Genomic DNA, 11,969 nt, shown 5'->3' with positions numbered 1-11,969 from the left:
TATGTTATTTTTTTGCTTGTGCGCCCTGAGTTGGGTATGTTGCAAATTCAAACCCAGTTGAAGAAATGGGTTAGGAGATTTTTCCAACTTCTTGGCTTTTTGGTGAATTCATAATATCATGCATACTAGGTTCGTGTGCTAGTTTTGCTGCAGGAAGGTCTGGAGAGCAGATCCAAGGATGAAATTCACTATACTAGTAAAGATTTGTTTTTTTTTCCCCTATTTTCTTGAATCATCAATTGTTTTATCCGATGTTAAACCAAAAACAGTATAAATTATACGGTCATTAGTTCGATATTGCACCAAACGTTCGACTAATTTAGTCAGTACTATTCAATGACTATTTATCATATCCAACTGAAACAGTCAGTACAGTCCGAGCTGTCAAATGGGGCCTAAAAGACTTTAAAATTTTAATGTAGTCAACCAAAGAATTTTAAAAGATTTTTAGAATCCATGCAAATCTGGATGTAGTCAATCGAGATTTTAATAGTAATTTTTAAAGTCTATCCAAATTTAGTGTATTGAAAAATTAAAGATTTTGTAGGATTTCATTAAGTCGTAGATTTTGTAGGATTTGAGAACAAGAAGTATATATAACTAAGACTAAATAGAATCCTACCTTACACCTTAGGATTTCAAATCCAAGAACCTCTCCCCTTTCCTCTCACACTTTATCTTCTGAGGGTTTCAGATCTAAGAACCTCTCCCTCTTCCTCTCACACTTCATCTTCTTTCTTCATCTCTGCAATTTTTTCTTTGTCTCTGCAATTTTTCTATTTCATCTCTGCAATTTTTCTACAATTCTTTTTGCAATTTTGTGCAATTTTTTCTTCATGGCAGCGAAGGGGAATCGGAATTGGGTTGTGAAGGAAGAGGAGTAAGAGAGAGTCGCGGAAAACAAGATTAGAGGAATATTGACAAAAAACAAAGGATTGGAGGAGAGAGGTTAATTGGAACGGAAAAGAGAGAAGAATAAAGTGGGGAGGAAATAGGATTGGAAAGGGGTTTTGAGTAGTTAGGTTTATGCGATAATCTTGGCTTTTTATTTATGACCTAGATACATTTATTATTATTTGATTTATTTGACGGTTAAGATTCAACGCTGTAAAATTTATCAAAATTTGTAGAAATTTGTTATATGAATCTTCTCAAATCTTCCAAAATCCATATAAATTTTGTAGAAGTCTCATAATCCTATGAAATTCATTATTTCACAAAATCTATTAAAATCCTTTCAAAATTCCTAAGTTGACTTAGTCTCCACTTATTGGGATTCTTGAGTTTAGAAATTTCATCGGCAATTCTTGTTGAATGAAAAAGTAAAGAAGACTCTCTCATATGTTTATGCAGACATTTTTGTTTTTGAGTACATGTTGCTACACCAATTAGTACTACGGTCTAATGATAGATATTTTTCAACAAGGTCTTAGATTCAAATCTTATAAATTACAAATTTAATACCAAATTATTATGATAGACATATTGTGTGACTTACCTCAAATTTCTTCTCCTTTTTCATTTTTTTTTTTTTTTTTTTTTTTTTTTGGGTCAAGGATAATTACTTTACCAACAAAGCAAGATTACAAAGGCCCAAAAATTTAAAAAAAAAAAAAAAAGCACAAAACAAAACAAAAGACCTTCCATGTAAACAGAAGTTTGGGCCCAAAGCCGAAATTGGAACCCATAACAGGAAAAGTAGATGACAAAGAAATCCTTGCAACTTCTTCAATCTTCTTGCAGCCGCCGCCAGAAACCGGTGAATAAAAGAGGAGACCAAAGCCTCAACAGAGATCTGTAGAAGATGTTATTGTAGCATCCTACCGGAACTAGCAACACGCGTCACCTTGAAGCTATCAAAGGATGAGTCAAACATGACTCTCGAACAATCCGACCCACCACCGCATACGTGAAATCCACAAATGTGAGGACTAAAATGGGCACCAACAGCAAACAAAATCCTTAGTGTAACTTATCATTGCATTAAAAAAAAAAAAAAAGACAAAAAAAAAAAAAAAAAAAAAAAAAAAAAGACGTTGTCGTGAATTTGAATGATTGAATATGCGATCCTAAATTAGAGTCTAACAATTCCTACAAAGATTCATCATGTTTGAGCTGCTTACAATTCCACAAAGATTCATCAGTCATAAGAAGATACTTTGGTATTTGCAAATCACAGATTTTTTGAGGTACACGGTACACCTGAGCATAGTTAAATTTCCGACAACTTAGCGAGAAAATATTCGGGTCGCATATAGATCACCGGACACAAGGGGATGCGACAGGATGGTGTTTTGGTATCGTTTGGTATGCAGACAAGACGGAACGGAACGGAATGGGACAGAACGAGACAAGACAGAACAGAACAGAGCTGGAGCAAAGATGCCCTCGGATGGAAACAAGGAGGAAGAAGAAGGAGACGGAGAGATTATAATTTTGTGTTCCACGGATGTGGAACGAGTCGTTCCATGGGGGTGAGGTGGAACGAAAATTCACTCAAAACTCGTCCCGTGGAACAGCTCATTCCACCCGTTTTAGGCGCACCAAACGTGGAACGAAACGCCTTGTCCCACTCTATTCCGTCCCGTCCCACATACCAAACGATACCTTTGTGCACGAACTTGGGCAGCAACACGGCCGGGAATTCCACACCCAGGAGTTTCTCCTACTTCGCCTAAGATAAATATTCAGATTGTTTATAACGATATATAGAGGGTAGAATTTTAGGCTAACCCACGTGTTGGTCATTAAAAATTAGTGTCTCGAACTAGGGAGATCCAAACAACCACCTCCCACACAAACTTAAACCGTAATACCAAGTGGCAAGTAAATATTGTTGAAATGAAATGATTAGCAACAAATTAGGAGATGACTAAACTCTCCTCAGCACACAAACCCATTTCTTAAATGAAAAACATCCTAAATTGAATCCAACAAGCAGCTTCATCAGGTTGATGAGAAGCATTTTCAGGCTCCACGAAAGAGGGGGCAAAGGGCAAAAAATACAAGGTTGACACGACTTTACACCTTCGAAATGAGGCAACTAAGGGGGTGTCGTCAATTTGGATTTCAGAGAATTATAAAAAGTGACAGATTTCAAAGGACCATATACGAAAAATCTGAGCACAAAAATACCAGGAATCATTAATCAAGCCAAAAATAAAGGTACCAGGAATCATCATATACTACTCTCATTACCAAGCCAAACAAATTAGAAGGAAACAGGTCAACATGAGCACATGGTATGCACATAAGGACATCAATGTAAATAGAGTTGTCTGCAGATTACAGAATATTTATGACATTCAAGCCCACCTCCCTCAAGGAGCATAACAATCCCGTGCTTAAGCCTCGTCCATCTGCTCCTGCTTGAATCCCAACAAAATTATATTTAGAAAGAAAAAAAACGGAACTATCAACATACACTAAGAATCAAATAAATATTTCAGGCTTGGAAAGCTAGAACAAAACCTTAAGATCGCTGGGTTTGTATCACACCCGATTACTAAAATCGCAAACTAAAGGACAGCATGCTTGCATTGGAAGCAAACCTTTTTTTAGTTCTTATTTAAATAGCACGTTAAAAACATATTTACATTGTACTTTATGCATCAAAATTCAAACCTTATATCATGATATTCTACATTTGATTTTGCGGTTTCAAGAGAGATTTAACATAATCTGATGATGCTCTACCTTCTTCTTCTTAACAATTTTTCATTCAACAATAAAGTTATAGGCCAAATTATTAAGTGCTACAGAAAAATAATGTTCGTTGTGCGCATCCCCCTCCACACAAATCGCGCTGAAGTTGCTTAATATTTCATCTAAAAGTAGCACTGACCTGCAAATCTGAAGTCCAGAGAGTGAGGTTGTCCCTCAGCAGTTGCATAATCAAAGTGCTATCCTTGTACGATTCCTCTCCCAGTGTATCAAGTTCAGCAATAGCTTCCTCAAAAGCCTGCATATAATAAAAGGTATTTTAAAAAATATACAGATTTTCATGTTATTCAGAGCTGATATGTTGAATCACCCTCCAGTATAAAGAGTTACCAAAGTACAAATGACAAAACAAAAAACGAGGTGCAGCCTTCTCAGCGTAAATGCCAAAAATGCATTTCGGCTTTAGTTTATTATAAAGTACATCTTTACACTTTCCTGTAATTTTTAATTAATCTGTATTTTTCCATCTAACTATTAATTCGGCCATTACACATTCCTATAACTAGTATATGCAACCTAATTGAAATGAATACAAGTAACTAAAAACAAATCAAAACTTTAAAACAGTATTAGAGAGTTTAACAAACAAAATCTATGCTTGTTCATCATCCTAGTATGCAGTTCATCATGCTGCCCAATCTGTGAGTGTATGGATCCCACATCTCGTGGCTAAAGCCACATTCTACAATGTCTCAAGCAACTTTGGATGTACTATTAGCCTTTTTCTCTAATGTTCATTGGGCTTGGTTGTCTCAGTTTGCAACTTCTGGTTTCTATGTTTTTTTGGATTCCAACCTGATTATCTGTAGTGCCAAAAAAGAGCCTACCGTCTCTTGTTCAAGTGCACTACTCACTTCCAAACTTGTGCCGGGATTGTTTGGATTTCCAACCTTCTCATTAGCTCCAGTTTGACAATCTCAATGCCGGGAAGATGGTTCCAGGTCCTGTTTTCCAAACTCGGACCAAGCCCATTGAACTTGATTATCATTTCATGTGCAAGCATGCACTCTGTGGCGGTCATTGGGTTGGCCTTGTTGCTCCGACCTAAGGGCTTCATAAGCACCTTTAGGCACTTTTACATTCTAAACTCACTCTCTAGACCATTATAGTTTGGGGGGAATTATTGGGTAGCCTCCTAAGTTGTCTTTTAGTTGATGCCAACATGTACTTGGCTTAGCTCTTGTACTTACACTCTAAAGTTCTAAAACTATTAATTAGCTCTTTGACTCTTTTGCTTTCTTATAACTAGAATATACCTCAACTGAGATGAAACCCCCTCGCACTCAGACATAAGGATGCAGAATTCCAATTTCTAATGTTTAGGAACACCGCAAAGCATTTACCATATTGACATACTGTAAAGTCCATGCGATAAATTATGTTTTGCATGTATGTCACATAGAAGAGCACACATAGGGTATTGAGGAAAAGTGATATTGCTGCATAATTATTCTATTCCTAGTCAATTCAATCTCTGTCTCCTGCTTTTGGTTTGTCTTGCTAACTGGTGCCAAGCTTAGCTTCTTTCCTAGCTGGTTGGTCTCGTTATAGTTCCCCTAGTTAACATTTTCCCTTCTTCCCACGTATGGACACATAATTCCCAACCATCTATCTGAAAATGCAAGCAAAAGAAACCCAAGGGGAAAAGAGAAATTCTCTTGATGAATAAATTTAATCAGACACCCCTTGGAACAAGATAGTCAAAGTTCTTTCCTGCCACTAGCTCTACCAAAACTACCATTAGCGTATAGCATACAAAGACGTACTTTTCACGTCACCAAAGTAATAATCATACTATGTTGAAGGCAGCAATTGCTGAAGATACTATAAAGAATCACAACCAAATCGTAGCCTGTCTTGATGCGCTAATGTCATACTGCTTCTCACAAGAAGTTGAGTTAATTTATACCAAATTATAAATGCTAATTTATGGTGCCTTATCCAAGCATGTGTGATGTAATGCAATATGTCTTTCCACCCAATACATGCCAGAATCCCCAAATACTGACGAGGAGAAGGTCTTAAAAAAAAATTTATTTTGCCATTAAAATATTTAAGACCTTGTCCCCAACGAAAATATCGAAGGTCCAAAACATGCAACTTTCATTGGAGACGTCGATTATAGATACCAATAAGAATTCAAGAGAAACAATGGAAATTGTTAGAACAAAATGGAAACTTTCAATGAAACTGTATGGACAAAAAAATAGGAGGAACTAAATTGTATAGTGAGTTCAAGTGAATACAATGGCGTGCGGACAAGTACCCTCAGAAAATGTTTACCGATTATTGAAATTTGATCAAATACACCACAATAACAATTTATAAGACTTTTGTGGTAATATGCATGCGGATAGCAGTTTATAAGTACAAAAGAATATGTGTCTAGATTAACAATCATTTATGTGTCGCAAGCCACAAATTGGTCAGCTAGCATACTCATCAGCTAGCCTATTTCTTTGACAACAAATACACTTAACATAAATGACACAAATGCGCATGAGGACGGTTGAGAGAGGTGTTCAAAGAGTAACTAAGTGGTGGGAGCGGTTCGAAACTCCTCCATTTCATTCGTACTGGTGTTTGTGCTTATTTCAGACTGATGCGTGATAAACTGGCAACGTAGAGGAAATTTGGGAGATGTTGGTGATAGGTTATTCATATTCAATTATATCAAATCAAAAAGAAAATATCATGGTGGTCTCCCAGCCCAAAAATAGCCGGAAAGAAAAAGGATAAAATAAAATAATTGATTGTTGCCGAAATATGGGGATGTGGAAAACAAAAAGATTGACAAAATTTTTGAAATTCAAGGGCATGGAGGAGGAGAGGTTGGAGCGTTATAAACCACTGCTAAAGATTTATCCAATCAAAAGAAACATCCTTCTCCTTTTTAAATAAAAATGTAAAAATTTGGCGGCTAAGATCCAAAATACGGAAAGAAGTAATGGTTTTACGATGATAATGCCTGGTGACCTCTGTCCAGAAAAGCATACAGTTGTAGCACTCATGGAGCAAAATACAACTACCTAAATTGTTTCCTCAGAATAACTGAAAGACTCTTACTGTACACAAAACTATTTTAGCTTACATCTTCCAATACTTATTCGACTCCATGCATACGAAGGTGCCTTAATTCCAAACAAACAAATAACTAGACAGGTAAAAGCAATTGACTTTTTTCACGCGCATTCTCGAATTCAACATCCTCAGTGTTTCCTCTTTCATCCATATATGATCAAGTATTACAAAATGAAAAACAAACAAAGAATTACAAGTTCTTAAATCAATAAAATGAAGAATTTCGCAACCAGTCCAAACCTGTTTAGCCATGCTACAAGCTTTCTCCGAGGAGTTGAGGATCTCGTAGTAAAACACCGAAAAGTTGAGCGCCAGCCCCAACCTTATTGGATGCGTGGGCGCCAAATCACTCGCCGCAATATCCTTAAATACAAAATTACAAATCAAATTGAATCGAATCGAATCTAATTAAGCAAAATTAAAATGATAATTAACTGAATTTCGAAAACGCGAAAACAGAGAAAGCTAAATCAAGTACCTGAGCAGCCTTGTATGCAACCATGGTGTCCTCGGCGGCAGTCTTCCTCTCGTCGCCATTTTTGAACTCGGCGAGGTATCGATGATAATCGCCCTTCATCTTCAAGTAGAAGACCTTGGACTCTCCTGTGGTCGCCGAAGGAACAAGGTGCGATTGCAGGAGCTCCAGGATTCCAGCGCAGATGGCGGAGAGCTCAGTCTCCACCTTGGATCTGTACTGCTTGACGAGCGCCACGTGCTCCTCGTTGCGACGGCTTTCCTCCTTCTGCTCGATCGACGAGATTATGCGCCAGGCCGCGCGGAGCGAGCCGATGACATTCTTGTAGGCGACGCTGAGCAGATTGCGCTCTTCCACCGTCAGCTCGGTCCCGGCGGCGGTGGAGCTCACCACGAGCTTCTCCATGAAGCTCACCATCTCCTCGTAGCGCTCGGCCTGCTCGGCGAGCTTCGCCAGGTACACGTACTGCTCGCGGCTGAGGTTTTCTGGGACGGCGGAAGCCATTGGAGGAGCTGAGGAGTGATAGAGTTGGAGAGAGGAGGAAGAGGTGAGTGCGACCGGAGAGCGAGAGGGGTTGAGATTCGTTTGATTTTGAACAACTTTGGTCGAAAAAGGTACGTTTACTGCTGGGGCTTGGCCTACGACTGAGAGTATGAAATTGTTTCATACTCGCTCATGGGGATCGTTTGGGACACCAAACATCGTCGTTTGGACGACGGGTGTAGCGAGTAGCGTTGTCTTGGGCGTAGGAGTGGTTTGTGGTTATCCGATTGGACCATAATTATGGGAACAGGATAGAACGTGGGAACAAATTTGGATCTGGAAAAAGGTCAATTTCGGCGATGGCTGGCTTGGGCCGGGAGGCCAGGTCGTTGTATTTTCAATCCACAAAAAGCCCAATGGCCTTTCGTTACAGGTTTCTGTTGCTTTCGTTTGGTTCCTATCCAACGGCCTTTCGTTACAGGTTTCTGTTGCTTTCGTTTGGTTCCTATCCAACATGCGCACGTCAGTCCATATTCGGAGATGTAAAAACGTGGCACTGTAACAATCACATTAAAAGAAAACAAAAACAAAAAAAATTTCACATACTCCTTACACCAATCTAATACAATTGCTGATTTTTTTTTTTTTTTGAACAAACGATATTATCTACACTTCGAGTCGGTTGTCCTGAACTACTCTAAGGACCTCTTCACTTCGGAATACAATTGGGGTGATGAGGAGGTGATTGAGGCTATTCAACCAAAACTGAACTATGAGATGTGTACTTTTCTAAATCTTGACTTCTCTGAGAAATTAAGGCGGTTGTTTCCGACATGAAGACCAGCACTGCACCGGGTCTGAATGGCCTCCTTCCCCCCTCCATTTTTTTTTTTTCCCAGAAGTATTGGGAAATTGTTGGCTCGGAGGTAGTTGGTGAATTTCTGTCTTTCCTTTCCTCTTGAAAATTCCTGAAGCAGATCAATTTCACGCATGTCTGCTTAATCCCAAAGGTGAAGAATGTTAAGGACATGACTCAACTTCGTTCGATTAGTCTTTGTAATGTTATTTACAAGATTATCTCCAAGGTTATTGCTAACTGAATGAAGTTTATTCTCCTGAGAATTATCTCTCCACAACAGTCAATGTTTGTTCTTGGTCGTAATATTTCGGACAACTCCATTATTGCCTCAGAGATTGCCAACTTCCTTTTCAATCGTAGGAGGGGCAAACAAGCTTGCTCTCACTCAAACTTGATATGAGCAAAGCATATGACCGTAATTTGCAGCATGTTATGTTGAAGCTCGGCTTTCCTTATGCATGGGTCAATCTGATTATGACAATGGTGTCATCAGTCTCTTTCTCCTTCTTGGTAAATGGGCCCCTAGGGAATAATTGTTGCCTTCGAGGTGTCTTCGACAGGGTGACCTACTATCCCCTTACCTCTTTCTCATATGCGCTGAAGGCTTCTCAACTTTGCTTGCAGACAGAGAATAGGCTGGTCTGATTCAGGGTGTTTCAATCAAGAATGGTGTGCCATCTGTATATCACCTTTTATTTGCGGACAACTGCTTTATCTTCTCTTGTGCTTCGGTTCAAACTTGTAACCAAATCTCACGTATCTTACAGGCCTTTGAACTTGCTTTGTGCCAAAAGATTAACCTTCCTAAGAGTAAGATCTGCTTCAACTGAAATGTGAAGGGGCTAGACAAAGCTCGAATGGCTTTTGTGCTAGGGGTCTCAAAACATGAATGTTACTTGGCACTACCTACCGTTGTTGGTCAAAATCAGAGTGTGTGCTTTGGATATATTAAGGAAAGGTTGTGGAAACATCTACAAGGGTGGAAATGTAAGCTATTAAGTTCGGCGGGCAAGGAACTTCTCATCAAATCAGTGGCCCAAGCTATTCCTCTCTGCCTTATGAGTTCCTTCCTACTCCCCAAGTACTTCTATGACGATTTAAACCACCTAATTGCAACCTTCTAGTGGACGACACTGATAGAGATAACAAAATTCATTGGCTCTTGTAGGAGAGACTCTATCATCCTAAGTCCAAAGGTGGTTTGGGCTTGCAAAATTTTTATGCCTTCAATTTGGCTTTGCTAGCAAAACAGGCATGGAGGTTGATCTCTAAGCTGTATACTTTGGTGGCCCAAATCCTCAAAGCCAAATACTTCCTCGCGTGTCAGTTCAAGGATGCGGTGATCAAACCCAATTGCTCTTTTATCTGGCGCATTATCTGTGCTACCCATGGAACTATTAATCATGATGCTAGATGGTTGATTGGGATTAGGGCATCAATGCGCATCTGGGCGGATTCCTGGGTTCCCCTTCCACATTTTCTCCGTCTGATATCTTTTAAGCTGGATCTTTGCACCATCTATTGGGTGGCAAACCTCATTGACCGTAGCTCGCACTCGTGGAAATCTAATTTTCTTTCTTATCTTTTCTCTGCAGAAGAAGCTAATTTGATCTAAGGCATTCCACTAAACATTTGCAACTTGGATGACCGCTTAATTTGGCACCACGAGCAATGTGGAAAATTTTCCATTAAATCTGCCTACCATATAGCGATTGAGTGGACTATCGCTACTTCAATTCACCCCTCTAGCTCTTTTTCTACAGCAAGTCTATTGCTCATGTGGACTGCCCTATGGAAAGCAAATGTTCCCCGCAAGGTTCGAGTTTTCTTTTGGAGAATGTGTAGGAACATCGTGCTTACTAAATGTAATCTTGCCTCCAAGCATATCGCAAATGATCTATTATGCCCATTATGCAATTCCCATGGCAAGTCTACTTCCCACATCATCTGCGATTGTCACTTTGCACGCTGTTTAGCTTTTGTCCTCCCTAGGATACTTACCGCAGCTAGCTGGCTATCCCTCATTTTCTGAATGGGCATCTAACCTGGTGACCTCCCTTCCTTCGACAAAATTCGAATTAATGATGGTCACTAGCTGGGGAATTTGGAATTGCAGAAATACAATGCTTGGGAATGGTAAGTGTGACTCTCTAGACATTTCGGCTTCGCACGCTATCAAATGGGTTGCCCCCCTTATCTGGTCGCCTAAAACTTAACTTTGACGAAGCATAGAACATGGATAAAGGTGTTGGTGGGTGGGCACCATTGTTTGTGATGAATTGGGAAACTTTGTGGCTGTTTTCTTACAAATTTCTCTAATGTTTCATCTTCTTTACATGCGGAAGCACTTGCAGCAAGGGCATGAGTGGTTTAGGCGATGTCTAGGTTTTTGATAATCTGTTAATTGAGGGTGATTCTCTTTAGACCTTTAAGGCTTTAAGAAGTTCTTCTACCAACTTATCTTCGATTGGTCACATAATTAAGGATATGAAGGTCCTTTTTCCTACAATCATTAATGATCTTTGTACCCATGTTCGTCGCCAAACCAACTGCGTTGTACACCGATTGGCTCGCTATAGTCTATCTAACGGAAGTGATTGTGAATGGCTAACTTCTCCCATTTCGTTTAATTTGGACCTCGTTGTTGAGGAATGTATGTAATGATGCTGGGAGGTACTCTTTATTTTCTTGGATTTTAGATTGTTTTGTAATTTGGACTTTGGTTTTTGCCTCTGTCTATCAGTAATACACCGTCATCTTTTCTCAAAAAAAAAAAAAAAAATGGTAAGGGAGTGGGCTAAGCCTCACAATGGGTTAGCAATAATGTGTTCAAATTCATCTTTGCTAATTTTTATTAGATGAAAATAAAAATTGACAAAGAGAAATCACCTAAGATAAAAAGGTCATGTGAAGTTCCATAATCAAGCCGACTTTGCTTGAGGAGGAAGAGATTTTAACCATAATTGATTATCCGTAAACAATTGCCCCATATGATCTAAAGCATCCACAATATTTAGCTTCACGGAGCACATGAATGAAAGATATGGAGCTGAAATTGTAAGTGATAGTTGTTCAAAAGTCCATGTTTAATGAGCTTTGATTATATATAGTCGGCCAGTGTTTTTCTCTAGTGATTTATCCGATTAGTGTTTTTCTATAATAATTATATCTAACTTGTTTAATTTTGACCTATATTATACTAATCTTAATATGTAGGACCATGAGAATGATGCAAGGTAATTAAAAGATGAGGAAAAGCATGCTGAACCACCGCACCACCATGACACCATGCTGGACCACCACGCTAGCCTGAAGCCCAACTATGTGGGGAAACGGTGTTGTATTGAC

The 11,969-nt window shown here is 39.1% G+C and overlaps 1 protein-coding gene across 2 annotated transcripts; it reads right to left on the bottom strand.

Annotated features, from left to right (window-relative positions):
- Positions 1 to 3,120: 3,120 nt before the first annotated feature.
- GRF8 (general regulatory factor 8) lies at positions 3,121 to 7,979 on the bottom strand. 2 transcript variants are annotated; one of them, XM_068460526.2, is made up of 4 exons: positions 7,283 to 7,979; positions 7,045 to 7,167; positions 3,845 to 3,961; positions 3,121 to 3,365 (listed from the first exon to the last, which is right to left on the bottom strand). In XM_068460526.2, the coding sequence occupies exons 1-4, from the start codon at positions 7,781 to 7,783 to the stop codon at positions 3,345 to 3,347; spliced, it is 762 nt and encodes a 253-aa protein (XP_068316627.1). In that variant the 5' UTR covers positions 7,784 to 7,979; the 3' UTR covers positions 3,121 to 3,344. The 2 variants fall into 2 exon arrangements, with proteins under 2 accessions (XP_068316627.1, XP_068316628.1); XM_068460527.2 differs by having other exon boundaries at positions 3,121 to 3,368; positions 7,283 to 7,881.
- Positions 7,980 to 11,969: the final 3,990 nt, after the last annotated feature.

Source organism: Pyrus communis, chromosome 1 (genome assembly GCF_041283825.1).
Source record: "Pyrus communis isolate YQ-2024b chromosome 1, ASM4128382v1, whole genome shotgun sequence".
Taxonomy (NCBI): Eukaryota; Viridiplantae; Streptophyta; class Magnoliopsida; order Rosales; family Rosaceae; genus Pyrus; species Pyrus communis.
Note: the sequence above shows the minus strand (reverse complement) of the source record. Positions and strands in the feature narration are given on the sequence as shown.